Source organism: Cladophialophora immunda (genome assembly GCF_000835495.1).
Source record: "Cladophialophora immunda strain CBS 83496 unplaced genomic scaffold supercont1.2, whole genome shotgun sequence".
Lineage (NCBI taxonomy): Eukaryota > Fungi > Ascomycota > Eurotiomycetes > Chaetothyriales > Herpotrichiellaceae > Cladophialophora > Cladophialophora immunda.
In genome coordinates this window covers 2973656-2991846 of record NW_015622542.1, presented here as the reverse complement: position 1 = coordinate 2991846, position 18191 = coordinate 2973656, and the positions used below count along the sequence as shown (strand labels likewise).

At 53.4% G+C, this 18191-nt stretch overlaps 9 protein-coding genes across 11 annotated transcripts; 5 read left to right on the top strand and 4 right to left on the bottom strand.

The window, feature by feature from the left end:
- Window positions 1-590: 590 nt before the first annotated feature.
- PV07_03336 (uncharacterized protein) lies at window positions 591-898 on the bottom strand (the record flags this gene model as incomplete). Its single annotated transcript, XM_016390052.1, has 3 exons — window positions 591-638; window positions 682-742; window positions 810-898. The coding sequence occupies 3 exons, from the start codon at window positions 896-898 to the stop codon at window positions 591-593; spliced, it is 198 nt and encodes a 65-aa protein (XP_016251954.1).
- A 2-nt stretch (window positions 899-900) lies between these two features.
- Window positions 901-1562, bottom strand: PV07_03335 (uncharacterized protein; the record flags this gene model as incomplete). The annotated part of the gene is made up of 3 exons (XM_016390051.1): window positions 901-1022; window positions 1097-1465; window positions 1520-1562. The coding sequence occupies 3 exons, from the start codon at window positions 1560-1562 to the stop codon at window positions 901-903; spliced, it is 534 nt and encodes a 177-aa protein (XP_016251953.1).
- Window positions 1563-1842: 280 nt separating this feature from the next.
- On the top strand, window positions 1843-3337 carry PV07_03334 (uncharacterized protein). Its single transcript, XM_016390050.1, has 2 exons — window positions 1843-3049; window positions 3102-3337. Exons 1-2 carry the CDS (start codon window positions 1931-1933, stop codon window positions 3201-3203), a joined length of 1221 nt encoding a protein of 406 aa, XP_016251952.1. The 5' UTR covers window positions 1843-1930; the 3' UTR covers window positions 3204-3337.
- Window positions 3338-3706: 369 nt separating this feature from the next.
- PV07_03333 (uncharacterized protein) lies at window positions 3707-6846 on the top strand. Its single transcript, XM_016390049.1, has 6 exons — window positions 3707-3994; window positions 4051-4121; window positions 4200-4470; window positions 4525-5168; window positions 5217-6376; window positions 6435-6846. The coding sequence occupies exons 1-6, from the start codon at window positions 3887-3889 to the stop codon at window positions 6629-6631; spliced, it is 2451 nt and encodes an 816-aa protein (XP_016251951.1). The 5' UTR covers window positions 3707-3886; the 3' UTR covers window positions 6632-6846.
- A 192-nt stretch (window positions 6847-7038) lies between these two features.
- On the top strand, window positions 7039-8764 carry PV07_03332 (uncharacterized protein). The gene has a single exon (XM_016390048.1). It carries the CDS (start codon window positions 7121-7123, stop codon window positions 8528-8530), a length of 1410 nt encoding a protein of 469 aa, XP_016251950.1. The 5' UTR covers window positions 7039-7120; the 3' UTR covers window positions 8531-8764.
- Window positions 8732-9684, bottom strand: PV07_03331 (uncharacterized protein; the record flags this gene model as incomplete). The annotated part of the gene is made up of 2 exons (XM_016390047.1): window positions 8732-9432; window positions 9492-9684. The coding sequence occupies 2 exons, from the start codon at window positions 9682-9684 to the stop codon at window positions 8732-8734; spliced, it is 894 nt and encodes a 297-aa protein (XP_016251949.1).
- A 742-nt stretch (window positions 9685-10426) lies between these two features.
- Window positions 10427-11544, bottom strand: PV07_03330 (uncharacterized protein; the record flags this gene model as incomplete). Its single annotated transcript, XM_016390046.1, has 2 exons — window positions 10427-11461; window positions 11512-11544. 2 exons carry the CDS (start codon window positions 11542-11544, stop codon window positions 10427-10429), a joined length of 1068 nt encoding a protein of 355 aa, XP_016251948.1.
- Window positions 11545-11952: 408 nt separating this feature from the next.
- PV07_03329 lies at window positions 11953-14117 on the top strand (the record flags this gene model as incomplete). 2 transcript variants are annotated; one of them, XM_016390045.1, is made up of 5 exons in its annotated part: window positions 11953-12038; window positions 12093-12132; window positions 12187-12665; window positions 12732-13437; window positions 13491-14117. In XM_016390045.1, 4 exons carry the CDS (start codon window positions 11953-11955, stop codon window positions 13330-13332), a joined length of 1206 nt encoding a protein of 401 aa, XP_016251947.1. In that variant the 3' UTR covers window positions 13333-13437; window positions 13491-14117. The 2 variants fall into 2 exon arrangements, with proteins under 2 accessions (XP_016251947.1, XP_016251946.1); XM_016390044.1 differs by having other exon boundaries at window positions 12732-14117.
- A 605-nt stretch (window positions 14118-14722) lies between these two features.
- On the top strand, window positions 14723-17195 carry PV07_03328. 2 transcript variants are annotated; one of them, XM_016390042.1, is made up of 3 exons: window positions 14723-14931; window positions 15041-15088; window positions 15140-17195. In XM_016390042.1, exons 1-3 carry the CDS (start codon window positions 14827-14829, stop codon window positions 17117-17119), a joined length of 2133 nt encoding a protein of 710 aa, XP_016251944.1. In that variant the 5' UTR covers window positions 14723-14826; the 3' UTR covers window positions 17120-17195. The 2 variants fall into 2 exon arrangements, with proteins under 2 accessions (XP_016251944.1, XP_016251945.1); XM_016390043.1 differs by having other exon boundaries at window positions 15041-17195.
- The last annotated feature ends 996 nt before the right edge of the window (window positions 17196-18191 follow it).

Sequence of the window (18191 nt, the reverse complement as noted above, 5' to 3'; positions counted from 1 at the left end):
TCCTGGTAGCGCCGCCTCCATATCCAACGAAATTCGCAGCCTCTCCCGCTCCGGGGTGCCAGCACGGCGCACCTACAACGGGATAAAGTCGTCCTGGTGGCTGAATGGTCGTTCTTTGTCCATGGGACCCACCTCATTGTCATCATCAGCGCGAGGAGCCACGGGAGTGACGAGATCCAGTCCATTGGGGGTTTCCTCCGTTGGCGATCCCACGAGAGTCGAAGGCCTCTGGGTGCCAGAACTGTGTAGCGGGCGTCCAATCTCCACACCTCCCGCTTGGTCAACGTGAGGATGCGGGCATCTGAGATTGTAACAGATGCCGGATCGAGCATGGTCACGGCACTGAGGGAGATGGCGATGGCGACAGCTTGCGCCTCGCTCACAGTAGCCAAAGGATGCAAAATCCAAACACGGCGCGGCCCAAGGCTCTACCTGAGCGTGGGAAAAGGGACAAGGGGATCGATTGCACCTTTTAGCAAGGAAATATTTGCACGTTGGCAACGTGTTTGGGGTGGGGACGTGATTGAGATTACAGTTGCTGCCTCGGGAACAGTATCGATTGTGTATGACAGAGGGGCAAAGAGAAACTTTCATGGGGTCGTGGACATGGGGACAATGCGTGCCATACGTGCAATAACCTGAATGAAAAGGATTAGTATCTCGGGCATTTATCTTGCTCACCGGGTGGACCCCTATACCGCTGAGACTGTATTGCTGACATTGGCTCTTCTCAATGATTGGCCTATTTCTTTCCATTAGTACGGAGCGCATCTCAAAAGTAGGGGTTTTTGCGCAGGAGCTATGCCGACCTAGGTGTGTCTGTGGATTTCTGTCGCTGAATATGAAGTGGTGAATGCTGGTCAAGCCTTGTTGTGTGACGCGGCTCATCTGTCCGCATGCCTAGGCCAAAATCCGAAGGTTGTTCTGGCGCTCGAAGGGGCTTAAGGATTGAATGGTAGGTTTCATTTGGCGGGCCAAGTTCGGAGCTGCCACATCTGGTCGGGCTCTCTGAAAGGGATGCACTGACTCGAACATCATCGACCGAGTGATCTACAAAACTTGAGAGGGCTCATAAGAATAGGGCACATTGACATACATTCACTCTCACCGGAGGCCTGTGTCTGCTGATCGATCTCGGGAGCCATGTGCTGTCCAGTCAAACCAGGGATCGAGGACAATGAGTCGTCCTCGACAGTTGGGGGTTTGGAAACCGCAACTTTCGTTCCCTCTTTCGACTCTTTGTGTGCCAACCAGTTCAGAACTCCGATATGGGGCCATCGCAGAACCTGCTTCAAAACGCCGGAAGTTTTCTGCCTGACTGCAGCTATGAATGACGGCTTCGGATATGGACCAACGCTTTCGGACCATCGTATTCTGCCCTCTGCTTTGAATAGAGACGACTTGTGTAGCCGGGAGACATTGTTGCTCTGAGGAGTAACAGCGTCTGTGTCCATTTTCACCTGATCTGGATAATATCGTTAGCGTCCTCGTCGGGCAACGTTCGCTGTTCATGATGTACCTTTGGGGTGCTCTCTATCAGGATCCAGGGCAGCTTCATACATGGTTGATGTGTCCAGGAGGGTCAAATGAGAACAGACAAATTGGCTGGGTCATGAGGCAAGAGATCAAAGACAAGTAAAACAATCCAGATCAGAGAAAGTCTCTCTTGAAAGTGTGGTCAATATAAGAATGATGCACCTCGTAGTGCGCGAAGAAGACATGGACAAGGCTGCGCTTACCCCCTTTGGATGGCCAGCCTTGAGCAGGCATGTTTGCCGACTGGTCAGCCTCGCTCCACCTCTGCTTGTGAAATTTGGGTCGGAGCTCCAAACTAACTCTGTGCCCAAGTGTCTTTGTACATCAATGCTCAAGACAATGAGTTGATCAACGAGAGGCAAACGTCGGGGCGTGTCTTCTAGAGCCGCTCAACATGCTACAACCCCGAATACCTTTCCGGTCGCTGTGCAGGAGATGTCAGCTTCCGTCACCCAGCTTGCGCAGGACCTACGCGCAGGTCCAAGTCATTGACCCCGTGCACCCGAGCGGTTCAGTCACAGAACCTCCCAGCACAGATCTCCCTCTCGCTCAAGCTGATGACCGAACCTCACTCTCCAAATTCGAAGTTCGCCTACGCCGATACACTCCTCGAACGCCGGGTATTCGACATTTGGTCCGTCCATTGAACGAACATTTATGGAAAGGCCGACCGCACTTTTCCCTCACGTTTCCCAAGAAGGGTCATGGCAAAGGTGGCCGAAATCATACTGGCCATGTGGTGGTTAGACACCGTGGAGGTGGACATAAGAGAAGGATAAGAATTGTCGATTTTGCAAGGCGTACCGGCGGCAGGCATCTTGTCGAGCGAATCGAGCACGACCCCGGCCGTACTGCTCATATCGCCCTCGTCAAGAACCTCCAGACCGAGGAAAGGAGTTACATTCTAGCGGCAGAAGGGTTGCGAGCTGGTGACACTGTCGAGAGCTACCGGTCCGGTCTCCCGCAGTCACTCATTGACGAAATGGGTGGACATATCGACCAGGGTGTCCTAGCGTCCAAAACCGCACACCGGGGCAACTGTCTGCAGTTGGGAATGATCCCTGTCGGCACCCCCATATTCAACATTACTCCCACGAAAGGCGACATTGGGAAGATCTGCCGAAGTGCAGGAACACATGGAATCATTATCGGCAAAGGGGAGGACACGGTGCAGAAAGAGATGATGAAGTTGATTGGTGACAGTGGTGACATGGATCTGTCTTCGTTAAGCACGGATCAATTGAGAAAGTTCGAAAAAGCGGCCAACTATGTTACGGTGCGCTTGTCCAGTGGTGAGGTCCGACTCATCGACAAAGACGCTGTAGCAACCATTGGTGTTGCAAGCAATGTCAACTTCAAATATACCTCTCTGGGCAAGGCGGGTCGATCGCGCTGGCTCAACATTCGACCAACTGTGCGAGGTGTGGCCATGAACGCAGCAGACCATCCGCACGGTGGTGGTCGAGGAAAATCCAAGGGTAATCGCATCCCGGTGAGCCCCTGGGGAGTTCCGGTAAGTGTTTTTCTGTCGCAGTGTTCATTTCATCGTGCTGACCCGTCATCAGGCGAAATCCGGCTACAAGACGCGAGACAAGCACAAAGTAAACCCTCTCGTTGTCACCCAACGTCCCCGGAACCAGGGACGACGCAGAAGAGGTTATGCATAGATTAGCACATGTATCAATACGAGGTCTTCCTGGCATAGACGCACTGTAAATGCCCCTCCCGGACACTGGCCTGTCTTTGGCGGCCTAGCAATTGTGGTTGTAGAACTACTTTAGATTTCTCTCCGTTCACCTCTCTCAATGTGTAGGGTCTCTTGAAGGCGCAAAGCTCTTGGACTCGTGAACTTGGAACAAGGACTCCAGCTAACTCGTCGAACAATTTGCGCAGCCAATTAACGAAGATGCTCTAATCGGGCCAAATAGGAGGCGACAGGCCTAGGTTCCCACGTTCCGCGCCTAAGGATAACTTTAACTGGGGCGCCCTGTGGCTTCTGGGGTTCGAGTAGTAGGGAGTCCTAGGTACCTAGGTACGGAGGCAAGGAGGGCACCCGCAGAGCTGCCCCCTGGGCCCCCAGGCGCCTAAGCCCCGATTCTTAGTAATCCCCAGCTGTTCGTTCTGCCCACTCGTCGTGCCGCTGCCCATTATTATCGAGGTGCCTCTATCACGGGAAACGTGCTAGCAGGTCTGTGAGTGGCAATTTCCGCCTCGCTGAGAACTCTACACGACGATGAGGTGCCCTTTGACCCAAGATTTGTTCTAGCGGGCTGATTCATGGCCTCACTTAAAGCCTCTCTCGATACTCGCGTATCTCGTAAATGCTTCTTACGGAAATGGACAATTAGTCATGGACACAGAAACAGAATGGTCACAACAACTCTCGTCGATTCCACGAGCGAAGCGCCGATCTCGCGTTCAATCGGCCTGCCAGAGATGCCGGAGACAGAAACTGAAGGTGAGTCGACTACTCGCGCCCTCTGTTATCCATTCTCATCTAATATCGATGGCTAGTGTGATCAAGAGCGACCTTGTTCGTTGTGCTTGAGGTCCGAGGTCCCTTGTATATCTGAGTCTAGGCAAAGGTTAGTCACTCTTCTTACGTTGCCTGCTCCTGGGGGATCAAGGTTCTGGTGGGCTAAGGAAGCGATACTCGGATTCAGGCGCAAGAAATCGAGGCTTCATTCCCCGGACGCAGATAGTGGTCAGAGCGAGAAACAGAACGGGATTGTCCCTCCAGTCTCGCTTCATGCCACAAGTTCCTCCCCCCAATCACGGTTCAGCCATGGCGAGGATCAAGAGAACAGTTCGACTCCTGGTCAACAAACGAATAGTCCGGCGAAAATCAAAGCGCCGGTTAGCCTCGACCGACTTTCAGCGACAGATCCCGAAGCCTTCAACCAGAGAATCTCATCAGCGGGACTGACACAGGAGGTCAGTTTGCCGGACTGTCTGTGGGTCGGGTCATGCGACTGACATTGCGTTTAGATCATTGACAACTTCAGCCCCGAGATCATCCTCGAAAGCTCTACATCTGCACTCCCCGGGGGTGTGGGTAGTTCGCAAGGAGCGTTCGGAACATCTCAGGACGATATCACGATGGAACAGCTGCTGGGCCTCGAATTGCCTTCTAAAAGGGTGACAGACTATTTTCTAAACACCTATCTCGACGCGGTACATTGGTTCATGATGCTTTTTCACGAACCCACATTCCGATCCTCCTACGAGAGGCTGATGGCATCGAGGAGATTCTCGCGGACGAGGTCAAACCAGGTCATCTTCATTCTTCTGGTCCTGTCCATGGGTGCACATTACGCTTCGGACGACGACGTACGGCAGAAGTTTCCTACCTTCCAGCTCGAGACTTTTCGAAAGCTATCTCTCAAAAAGGTGGAAGACAGCTTGCACTCCCTGTACGATGCTGCAGACCTCGAATCTGTCCAAGTCTGTGTCCTTCTGGGATCATATTACGTCTATTACGGTCGCCCCAACCTTGCATTTGTTGTTCTAGGTGCCGGGCTAAGATGTGCCCAACTCATGTTGCTGCACAGAGAATCAGCCTGGCGAGGTCTGTCGGAGATTGCGAAAGAAGAGCGCAGACGAGTCTTCTGGGCTCTGTTTATCTTCGATCGGTAAGTAGCGGAATTGGAAGTCAGCACCTTTACTGATTTAAAATATAGATTTGCAGCTACAATATTTGGTCGACCCTGTGGTATTCCAATTGGCGAAATTGACATCAAGACCCCAGAGAACATCGGCGACACCACTGTGCAGCATCCATCATTCCGCTCAACCGCGACCATGCCAGATGGAACCGTGGAGCCGGTTACCACATTTGCCTACTTGAAGTACAAGATCAAGTTTTACCAGATATCTTCGCCCATCATCGGTGACCTATATTTTCATCGAAGTTCCAGTGTGTCGGAGTTGGCACTCAAGGTCTATCGAATTGATAAAGAGCTGTCTCACTTCTTCAGGTCTCTGCCGCCGGAGCTGAAATTGGAAGATCTGTGTCGGAACAACGCGGAACCCGTGACGGCTAATAGCAGGCCTTTTATGTTACAAGCACTGGCTCTTCAAATTGCGTATGACAATGTACAGATCCTGCTACACCGCCCGTTACTATCTCAAGATCTGCGAAACTTCAAGTCAGACGCAGGAACTTCCGGATCCCAAAGTTCGACGTACTCCGCCGGACAGATCGACTTTGCCAACGACACCAAATTGTCACATCGACATGTACATGAAATCCTACTTGCCAGCAGAGATAATTGTTGGGAATCTGCAATCAGGTCTTCGAAGCTGGGCGATTACCGTCAATGCTTGATCTCTGCACGGGATAGTCACGCCGCAGCGTTTCTCGGAATCAATCTTTTCACAGCTGGCATGGTCTTGTGCGTAGTGGCTCTCTCGAGGCCACTGTCCTCAGAGGCGCAAATGGCCAAACAGGCCGTTGCTCGGATCATGTCCCTCTCGCGGTTCTTATCAGGCAGAGCCCTCCTCTCTGCGCAAACATCAAAGATTCTGAAAGACCTTATTCGATTGATTGGAGAGAAAGAGATCAAAGCCATGCTTTCGGAATCAGAAACCTCCCAGAACATGGCCACTTTATCAGGAACGAGAGCCAGAGAAATGGCAGGCTCCTCCAATGCAACACCTGGTCCAGCCTTCGGTGATCCAGAATACCCCGAAGAAGTCGCCGCGAATCCAACGACGACACGGATAGAGGGTGAAGCTGTTCCTTTCACGCTTGATCAAGCCGAAACTTCCATGGACGATTTTGACTTCTCTGGTTTCGAGAACATAGATTTCAACAATGGCTTACTGATCATGCAGCAAGGTAAGTACCACCGACCTCGTCATTCTCCTGTGTCTCTTGAGCTAACACACAGTGCAAGCGATGTTCCCGGAAGTTTCTGTGCAGCATACAGAGAGATCAGATAATGACGGAATAAACCAAAACGTCGCCCAATACAGCGCGGACAATTCCTACACCAACCAAACAAGCGGCAATGATATGGGTCTCTTAGGTACTGATCTAAACATGATGAATACCGTTGGGCAGACATGGCTTTGGGATTCTGCTACGTGGTGATTCACCAAGTATCATACGCACAGCTATGTCATCCTGGTCGTCCTGAAAACAGATGGGAACGCTCCTAGTGACCGGACGGCTAGCCGACGACCAATAATTGAAAAGGAGATGCAAGCTGCCTTGCCAGAACGTGGATGAAATAAGGCGGAAGTCGCGGCAATCGTAGAATTCTTACGGGTCCCAGGCCCTAATTTCACAGAAAAACACATTTTGACGAATTATGCATGTGTTAGAAACAAATACGTAAATTTGCAGGGTTGACTGGTCTGCATCAAGCGAGTTCTCTACAAGCATTCAGCCTTGCCGATGTTCAACAAGGCTGTGCTCGGGAGACCTTCCTTCCAGAAAGATGATGTTACAAAACTCTCAAAAAGTTTTTGTGGTTTCGAAGAAACTACTATTGAATAGCCACTCCTGAGGGTTTTGGTGTTGAGAAATTCTTCATTGGCTTACTCCCTGCTATAGAGCCCGACCAGGCCCGTAGCCAACATGGCCAAAACCAAGACGAAAGCAAATTCCCGGCAAAAAGACATCCTCCGCTCCACGACCTCCCCGCTCGTGAAAAGCGTTCCCAAAAAGTCGCAGAAGTCGATTGAAGACCTTCTCACGGAGGCCGCCGAACTCCTCGAACAGTCTCAGCCCGAACTGGCGCTCCCGCTTGCCGAAGAAGCGCTAAAGAGGCTCGAAGCCGAACGTCAAGAACAGCATGCTCCCAAGGAGGACGAGATCGATATTGACGACCTGCTCTCCCTGGCCGCACAAGGCGTACCTACCCTGCCGTCTGTCCTTACACTGAACGCCGAAATCCAAGTTGCACTAGGAGATGTCGAGTCCGCACGACGAAACTTCACTCGCGCGACGCACATCGATAAAGACGGGGCACTTATATCGGCGGAGCCGTGGCTATGGCTCGCGCAGCTGTGCGAAGAAGGCGGGGCCGAGAGTATCAAGTACTTTGAACAGGCGTGCGAGGTGCTCCGGAATGAGATCGAGGTCCTCGAAGAGGCGGTCAACGAGATGGATACCGGTTCCGACGGGGATGCGGGGACGAAGCGGGTGCTCGACGAGAAGAAATCGAAGCTGGCAGATGCGCTCTGCGCCATGGCGGAGGTCTACATGACCGACCTGTCGTGGGAGAACGACGCGGAGTCGCGGTGCGAGTCGCTCGTCACGGAGGCCGTGGCCGTGTGCCCCGAGTATCTGAGTGCGGGCGTGCTCCAGACATTGGCGAGCGTGCGGATCAGCCAAGAACGGATAGAGGACTCTCGAACGGCGCTGAAGAGAAGTCTTGACATCTGGTGGAAGGACGTGTCGTCTACCTCGAGCGACGAGGGTCCCAAAGAGAGCGGCAGGGCAGAGGGCGGGGAGGAGGGCACCGTCGTGGGAGGAGGAGAAGATGGCCGCAAGCCCGACTTCGCGACCCGCGTCTCCCTCAGCCGCCTGCTCATGGAGGTCCAGCTTGAACCGCTCGCCATGTCCGTCCTGGAGGGCCTCGTCCGCGAGGACGACCAGAGCGTCGAGTGCTGGTACCTCGGCGGCTGGTGCCAGGTGCTCATCTCCCAGAAACCCGACGCCGACGCGGTCCCCGAAGCCGCGGCCAAGTGCCACGAGACCGCGAAGCAGTGGCTGGAGAATTGCCTCCGGCTGTACCGTGTGCTGGGGTACGAGGACGAGCGGCTCCGGGAGCACGCGGTGGAGTTGGTGCACGGTTTGAACAAGGAGTTGGGTGTCGAAGGCGAGATGGACGAGGAGGAAGGCGACCCCTGGGAGGATGTGGATGACCAGGACGATGAGGAGGAGGGGGACGACGAAGACCTTGAGATTGAAGGCGAGGGGGAGGACGAGGTCGGTGGTCATCCTGGCGCTAGGGCTTGGGATGAGGACGTGGAGATGACCTAATTCCGCCATGTAGAATGCCTCGTCACGATAAAACAAAACGACAGCAGCGACCTGGGAGGTCATAAAAGGGAACCAGGACGGTTTTCATGACGAATATTGACGACCCGCCTGTGTACGTTGAGGACATCAATTTTGCACATTCCTCTTCCCGTTGATGACAGCTCCTATATCATCTGAATTTCTCCAAAGCATCCCGCCCTGCTATGTCTGGGTATTGAAGACACGCGTAAAGGTCTCTCTTGGTGTCTCTGGCTTGAAGTCAAAGAGCCCGTTATCCAACTTGCCAACCCCATCCGCAACGCCATATCCACTGGCCAACAAAGGCTTGATACTGTACATCATCTCCGACAAATCATCCTCGTTTGCTCTGGCCTGTTCTTCGAGTTCCTTCGCCGCGGAGACATCCACCCAGGTGATTTCATATTTGACTCCTCGAACCTGCTCCAATTCGCGAATCAGGTCTTCGATCTTGCCCGTCCAGCCTTGCACCCGCAGTGTGCGACCTGGGCCTTCGAACGGGATCCGTAGTGAGTCGATGGTGTACCGCGCAATGTCGGGGATACTCGTTACACCAATCCTCCTACCAGGCTCGCCATACAGTTTGGCCGTGAGCTTCTGATGGTCAAACCCATAGAACTCATCGAGCGCCCACTCGGTAAAAATACCAGTGACCATGAGCGTGTATTGGAAATTAGGTTCTTGAGCGGCTTTGGCGCGTAGATAGGCCCTCACGGCTTGTTTGTCGCGGAAATAGCGCAGGTCCTGAATCTGGCGTTGCGAGATGTCGCTGTTCCACTCCGAGGCGTACCAATGCTTTACGCCGGCGGAGACGGCAACTTCAACCATGGCAGGCTGCAGGACCATCAGGGGATTGCCGACTGCCGATATGACATGTGTGAAGCCTGCACGAATTGGTCAAAATGCAGTCATGGGAAGGGAGGTTTTGTCTCCGGATGCGGACCTTGATATGACTTTGCGTCAAAAAAGGAACCAACAACAACTTCAACGCCAGAATTGCTGAATTTGCTTGCTCTATCAGGAGTTGCGAGAACGGCGATGCGCTTGAACTGATGTCTCTGCCTGATAAGCTCATCCAGGAGAGGCTTTCCGAGAGCGCCGCTTGCACCGATCAGGAGGATTGAAACGTCTGCCATGTTCTGAGACTTGATAGTGAGCTAGGGACCAATATTGATAGTATCTTCGACTTGAGTTGAAGTGACCATATTGGACTCCCCAGGAAGCAAGGCTTGTATTTGTACTTTTTATGGCATACACGGTACGATTGACGCAAGAGTTGTTGACGTTTGTAAGGTACATCCGCCTCTGGTTGAATTGATAATGCGGGAAAGCCACATACCCTTGTCTGCTGAGTTATCCAGGTGTGAGACTTAAAGCTGAGACCTCTGGTTGCATACTGACCTATTACGGCCGCACCTGTCGTCCAGCCTCGACTCAAGTCACGTTTCTTTCCTAATTCGGACTGTGGTATATCAAATGACGGCATTCCTTTCAGGCGCTCCCAGACAGAAAAGATGACTAATAGTAGGCAAGCGTCGCTCGATATTCACGGCCGTTTGAGATAGGCTTGCTGCATCTAGACGACTGTCCGATCTTTGGAATGCTCCCGAAAAGCTAGGGAACCGTTCGTTCATCTGCTCGAATCTTGCCGTACTCGCTCGGTCCTGCTCAGCAGTTCGGTCGCAGAGAGTGTGCCAGAGTAGTTGAGAGCCCAGTCCGTGATAAATGTTGTCCGCTGCCTAGGTAAATCACACTCATTTCGAGAAACGCAGGATATTCGTTGGTGAGCATGATAGCATGGAAGCAGGCATGGCGAGGTCTCGTTGAGCAAGCTCCAATCTCGGATGGTGTGAAGGTCGCTTGAGTGAGTCTGATCGATCAATCTTCCTGCCATGCACTCTTTTTCACCACCTCCTGAGACCTGGAGCTTCCGATGCCCACCTTGACCTTCGACCAGTCACGCTGCATAAGGTGATCACCTTCTCTTGCTTCCGACCTGCTTTTCTCCAGGTAGAAACGGCCACTCTCATAGCAACCCAAGTATAGACCGCTGCCAAGAGAGGTCCAGCAAGCTCGGAGAAGAGCCCCTCGGAACAGGCCTCGGGTGCCTTCGGTCTTAAGAATATCTCTGGCCACGGTGAATCCGCTTTTGCGCGACCCCTGAACACCTTCCAAGAGGAATTTAGATGCTTTCCCTTTGGGGTCTGCTTTCGGGCCGTCGTCACCAGATCCTGCAGCAAGCATGATTCTAGTCTTGACCACGTCGATCGGAGTCGTGATCCACGCAGCCCCGCTTCCAGCGATAGCGGCACTCATCGCCGTAACACGCGCGCGCTCAGCTATTCCATCGACGGGATCCCCGCCTTTTTGGTTCTTCCGCTTTTGCATGAAATATCCTTTCAGAAACTCAAACGTAGGGAATTGGAGAGCGGTAAACGGCAGGTTTCTCGCAGCCAGCGCGGTGTACCCTCTCCATAATCTTGAAGGATTCTTTCTGAAATGCCTGAAAACTTCCAAGGAGGTAGATGTTCTCTTCCCTCGAGCACTAAGCATTTGAGCATTTTGCTTGAGGACTTCCGCGGGAGTCAGGATAGCGCAGCTGACAAGCTCAGCACCACCACTCGCCGCAGCATGGATCGCAGGCTGAGGAAGGAATATCGTGGAGTTTGGAGGAACTGCTTCCGAAATACCGTACTTCAAGGCTTCGTAGGTTGTAAAGAATGCGCCTGACGAGGGAATGGTAATGAGGATGACGGAACCAACGCCTTGATAGAGACCGCGGAATAGAGAAGGTTTCGTCTTGCCACTCGCATCCTTGTAGAGCTGTTCATAGTGTTGTGATTGGAGACGTGTCTTGAGAGTGTCGAGGGGATAGACGAGCAGATCGACGGTGAACGCAGCAAATGCACCAGCCTATGCAAGATGTCAGGCGAAGGAATGAAGCTGGATCTGATGCCACTCACAAACCAGATATCAAGACTGGTATTATTAGACATGGAAGAGACGCGCGCAGCAACGGGATGAGGTCTATATACTCCGTTAAAGAAAGGAAAACAAAAGGTGAACTGGGTGGTCGACCAAGTATCATCAATCGGCGGACAAATAATTTTTGGAGAGAACGTCATGCACCTTCCAGCTCCGAGGAGGGTTCTCCGACAAGGCTGCGGCTCAGCCTCGTGGCTGAAATTGTGCTTTGGGCGTCCGCAGTTGCAATCAACCATTACCTGGTGTAATTAGCTTGCTGCAGTAGTTCCTGGCACTAGCGAGGGGCTCCCGTGCCAAGATATACTCAAAAATACTAACACTTTCCACCCAGAAGACGTCCTGTCGACAGAGAGAAATGAACACTCATTATCCACGTGACTCTCGGCTCACTTTCCTCTCCCACCATCACCGCCGCCAAAATGTCCCTCCCCACAAAGAAGTCGGGCAGAACTCATCCCATACGAATCTACATCAAACCCGCTGCAGCCATGGCGTCCGTACAGGAGTACGTCCCTTTGTGCTCTTTTCAGTACTGGCCAGATCACTGACAATCATGCAGGAAAGAGACGCAGGTGAAGGCGGTCCAGCTCGAGGCGCTGGTAAGTGCAATTTCTTTTCATTCCGCCCCCAGAAGTGACTGACAGGATGAAAAGGTCGTCATGAAAGTGATCAAGCACTGCGCAAGTCGCTTCCCCACCGTCGCAACCGGCTCCCTTGTTGGCATGGATAACAATTCTGGCACCCTCGAGGTGACCAACACATTCCCCTTCCCTGTTGTGGATCTGCCACCCGAGGCTCAGTTCGACAACCAACCGCAACACTTCAACGCTGCTGCCTCCGCTCCTCGCGCGAAGGCCAATACCGCCTACCAAGCCGAGATGATCCGCATGCTGCGTGAGGTCAATGTCGACGCGAACAATGTGGGGTGGTACACGAGCGCAAACCTGGGAAATTTTGTCAACGCGAATTTCATCGAGAATCAGTACCACTATCAGAAGGAATTGAACGAGAAGACCGTGGCACTGGTGCATGATGTCAGTCGTAGCTCTCAGGGGATCCTGAGCATTCGCGCCTTCCGACTGTCACCGCAATTCATGACTGCATACAAGGAGAACAAATTCACCACCGACAAGTAAGTAATGCTCCCATGCTTCGCTCAATTTTTGAAAGAGCCTCAATGCTAACGACCACTGAACAGTCTCCTCAAGTCCGGTCTCAAATACTCAGACATCCTCGTCGAAGTCCCTGTCTCGGTCCACAACTCCCACCTTGTCACGACCTTCCTCCACCAAGTGCCCCGGATGCTGGCCTCAGGCGTCATGAAGCCTCCCAGCTCTGTTGACGAGATCGAGAATAACCCCATTGTCAAGAACGACACCCTCGCACCATCCTTCGAGTCACTTTCGATCTCCATTGACCCCTACCTCTCTCAAACATGCGACAACCTTCTTGACAGCATTGAGACCCACCATGTTGAAGCCAACAATTTCTCGTACTATTCCCGCGCTCTGGCCCGCGAGCAGGCTAAGATCCAGCAGTGGCAGCAGAAGCGCAAGGCGGAGAACGCGGCGAGAGCACTGTCGAAGCAGCCACCTCTGCCAGAGGATGAGTGGCAGAAATTGTTCAAGTTACCTACCGAGCCGAGCCGTTTGGAGAGCATGTTGAATAGTCGCCAGGTTGAGCAGTATGCCCGACAAGTCGATGGCTTTGTTGCAGGGACCACAGGGAAGATGTTTGCTGTTCGAGGGAACCTGTTGCCTGGTGAAGGGACCGAGAACAGCCTGCCCCGAAATGAATAAGTCGGGAGATGAGCGTAATGCCATCAGTACGAACGCCATATGTTGCAACTCCTCGTGATGGCAAAGAACAGCCACCAGCATGTGCTAAGTGGAGAGGAAAAGAGAGTGAGCAGAGCCAAGAACTGATTGAGCCCATGACTCGCACTAATTCGAGGAAGGTCGAGCTGACTGACCGCTTGACCGGGCTTGGAATATGTGACGAGGTGGGCGAAACGAGGCGAATCAAAGCTATGAATTCGATGCGAAGTGATGCGCAATGAAACCGAAACCGAGCACAGCGGGTACGGAGTGCAAGATGAGCAATGAAATGAAACACATGACAACATGGGTCGGATGTGACTTGGACTTTCCTGCCTCTGCCACTTCTGCTCCGAGCGCGCCATACATTCTGACTGCGTGGGATGCCACAGTTTGGGAGGATGGTGATGATATGAAGGGGCGTTTTGGTGTCACGGACCACCCTGAGGAGGCGCTCCAGCGCCTTTGCAGCTGGGTTCCGGCTAAAGATAAAGGGGCAAAAGTACTTTTTGTATTTAAGCCAGCCATGTGGCCGGTTTTAGGACGATGGAGGCTTTCGTATGCCAAGCTGCCAGTGGCAGAAACCCGCAGGCCTTGCTTCGTTACACCTTTCAGCTTGAACATGGAAGAGAGATAGAGCTGATACAGAGCAAAGAACAGTCGGCGATTCAGTTGATCGCCGTACACACCTGTTACATTCTTGTGTTTAAATATCGACTCTCGTTTCTCTGACTGGAGGAATCACCGTCGGCCTCTCACGAAGAAGGGCTGTAGCAATGAATCTCTACAACGCCCTCGGTTGGCTCGAGCTGGGGAAAGTTGTAGATCTATCTATCTGATCGGGACTGAATGGAGTGGCTGGAGAGGAGACGGTCGGATCGGGCCTTTGTGTCGTCCACGAGGCGCAGAGCTTGCTCGCACCTCGTGGCAGGACTGTATATTGGTCTTCTGCTCTCTCTGGCCCATGCAGCTCGATCGCACCGTGAGTTATCTTCTCCGTGATCGCTGAGTCGAGCCGTTCAGGACCTATCTTCATCTGCAATGTTGTGGTTGAGTGATGCAACAAAACCCGGTCGCACAATATCACACCTGTAAAGCGGATGGGGACTAGGGGTTCCTGGGTTCCTGATTAGGTCTACGGTGGCCTGGAAGGCGAGCTATCTGGGGCCTTGGATGACGTGATGCTAAGAGGTCTCCGTACTACACACTAAATCCCTAGTCTTCCCGTCCAAGGAAGGTGACCCGAAGTTAGCCAAGGCTTCTTGGTTTATCACGTGATTGTCACATGACGAACTAGCGTCTTGGCAGGGAGTGCGAGTGTCGATAACACCGTCCAATCCTGCGTCTCTCTTCTATCCTCAGATCAGAGCTGAGACAAGTGCTTGGGACATTGAGTCCCGTTTTGAGCCATTGAGGCCGTTTCCCCTGCTCCGGTTGTGACCAGTCGTTCTTCGGGATTACCCTGTGTTGCACCTCATGAACTCCTTGGAACAGACACCAGTCGGGAATAACCAGCGCTGTTACCGAAAGAGACACCGGATTCTGAGATCCTGCATTGAGTGCCATCGTCGCAAACAAAAGGTCAGTGTCGAGCGGAAGCCGTACATTTCAGAATTCCTCGGCCACCCACTTTCACAAAACGCCACTCAACGGTGATGTTGGCGGGACGGACGTTGATTGTCAAATCTAGTGTGACCGTCTCCGACCGTGTCAGCACTGCACGGGTCGGGGGAAGCCGGTAGGGCTCCTGGTACGATGTCTACGGTGTACTCTGATGTAGGGACCACAGGAGCTATGCCGTTACGAAAGTAACGACAACCAATATGGCCAACGCCGCGCCACAGATGCAGGTATGGCCAGCTCTGGTGAGAGCAGGATCGAATCTTCCACGACGTCGTATTCGTCGTCACTGCCAGAGACGAATCCGTTATCCCCGCAAGACCATATGGACCTGGTCAGCATTTTGGGTTATTCCACTCACAGTGAACACAATACCTTCAGCTTGGTCAAAAAGGTGGGGGCCACCTCTTCATCCACTTCGAGCCCTCTGTCCACCTTGAATAGCAAGCAAAGAGCGCTGGACCACAAATATCAATCCCTGATCCGTCAGTTACCACCAAAGGAGCATATCGACATCCTCGTGCAGCAGTTTTTCTCGGAGATCAATTGGCACTACGACGTGATCGACGAGATCACCTTTCGTCAGCAGCTCGAGACGTGGATTCGCATCCCTTACTCGGCTCATAGCAATGCGATGAGTGTCCTGCCCGCTGACGTCCGTGCATTTCCTTCCCTTCTTTTCCAGGTTATGGCCCATGCGTTGATCCATCAACCGGTGGCCGACGGAACTTTCTCACGTCTTGAATCCCTGAAATACGCATCGGAGATGACATTCGTCGATTTGGCATGTGACTTCTCCGAAGCTGGCTTCTCAGCCCTGGAAACGATGGGAAAGGGGGAAGTGACCTTTGTGGCGGTACAGTCAGGGCTCCTGCGGGCATCCTTGTTGAAAAATACCGGAAATGTCATCGAGGCATGGCATGTTCTCGGCACCGCCATTCGGGACGCGCAGGAAATCGGGCTCCATGCAGAACTGGCCTCACCAGACTCGTCGGCAAGCATTGACGCTCAGTGGGATAAGGAGATGAGGCGCAGGATCTGGTTTGTGCTGCATAACTGGGATATTCACATGGCTGTCGTGCTAGGGAGACCTATCACGACCATGATGGCCGCGGGAAACAAGCTTTCTCTTCCGGACGACCTGGCACGCAGAGAGAGTGGAACACCGCCGAGAAAGAGAACGGGCCACGACCCTCCCACTCCATCCAGTGTGATTCGTGTTGGTTACGACGTTGCGTACCGATATTTTCCACAAGTCCATCGCCTTGAGAGCCGTGGAGCACGGACAGAAGACTACAACATGGTTCGAGAGACGCACGCCACGATCGTGGAGAACATGGACCGTATCCCACTTTGGTGTCGAGATGAAGACCCGGATGTCCACTTTGAAGAATTAACAGGGTGCCACTGGCTCCCGGCGGCACGCCTGGCATTGACGAGCGGGATTTATTTTGTCTTGCTCTCGCTGCATCGACCTTACATATTCAGCGTGGCTGAAAGTCGGACCGAGGCACTCGCGGCGGCGCTCAAGATCGTCACAGTCCAGAGGCGATTGTTTCAGCTGTCAGCACCGCAGCAGAACATCTCATTCAACATGGTCTACCCATTGTTTGACGCAATGGTCATTTCACTGGCCACGATTGTGCTCTTTCCGAATGAGAACCTCGACATGCTCTCGGAAATGGTCCAAAATCTGCGCTGGGGTATGGACATGCTCAGCAAGATCGGCGAACACAGTGCCATGGCTCGGGCGGCATACGGCGTTGTGAAGAAGCTGTTCTCCCACTTGGAGAAAGCTGGCGGACACGCTCTTCAGCACTCGAGTCACACAAGCGAGGGCGTGACAGAAGGTTCGGCCACTGGGACCACAGGTCTGAACCCAGGTTTGCCAGTGGGCAACGCCGACGCTGAATTCTTGTCACCGAGTTGCCCGCAAATGGAGTGGAGGACGCTGGACCCTCCCCATTTTGACGTTGAGACTCTTTTGCCTCCGCAGCCAGTCCACGATCTATTCTATCAAGACATTTCTGCACCGGACATACAGGACGCCTGGCAGGCCCCCGACCTTTTCGTAGGGGACCTAGCATTCGACGGTCGTTACCCAGACAACAGTTTCTGGAGCTTCATGAGCAACTTCAGTCTATCGTGAGAAAATGCAGAGGACGTTCATGATACTACATATATCCCCTAATTTTGTGTACTTTGGATTCAAAATCTGCATACCTTCTGCTCTCCACCACCGCACCCCCTTTACACCCCGGCAAAAAACTTCGCAATATCGCCCACATTTCTGTCGACCGCATCAGGCTTATCGTAATTCTCAAAGTGAGAGACATCGTTGTGCCAAATGAGTTTTTTCTTTGCGGCCGGAATGGATTCGAAGTGTCTCTTGGCCGCGGCCGAATTCATACAATTGTCTCCGTGGATGATCAAGGCCGGCTTATCGAGCTTCGCCACGCCTGGGACGGTGGTGTAGGAGAAGTGATCCAGGTCGCTCATGACGGCGTAACGGTTCTCGAATCCCTTCAAGGTCCACGGTCCGTACCACGCCCATACCACCGGGCCCGGGAGACCTGCCAGGGATCCGGTGTTTGGATCGGCGGCCTCCGGGTCGACTAGGGGTTGATACACGACTTCGCCGGTGGAGTCGTACACCTCGCGAGCTTTGCGGGCGCGTTCGAGACGCGCCTTCAACAGCGCCTCCCCTTGCTCCGGCGAGGGCATCTTGAGCGAGCCAATGTCGACGCCCGGTTCCCAGGCCACACAACCTGCGCAGATCATGTAAATGTCCGTCTCGTGGTCACGGAAATAACCTGAGACGGATGCCGCGGCCTTGACCCGCTTGTCGTACGAGGCAATGTCCAGGCTCTCGGGCCCGCCTTGACAGATGCCGACGAGGAAGAGTCGGGATGCGTCGACGTCGCCGCGCGAGACGAGATAGTCGAGCCCCGCGACGGCGTCCTCGTTTTTCATCTTCGGGTTCTCGAGCCGCCGCGGCATTCCCGTGCTCTCGCCCACCGTGCGTGGGTCAAAGATCAGCGCCGCGTAGCCCTCGTCGGCCAGACGCGTGCCGTACTGCGTCGGCGCCTGCTCTTTGACGAACGAATAGGGCCCGGTAAGGACGATGCCCGGAGGCTTGGCGACGCCGATGGGTCGGAAGAGAACCCCAGCAATGGTCTCGCCATGGGACGGATAGCGGACATTCTCTGTCGTGTAGTTCC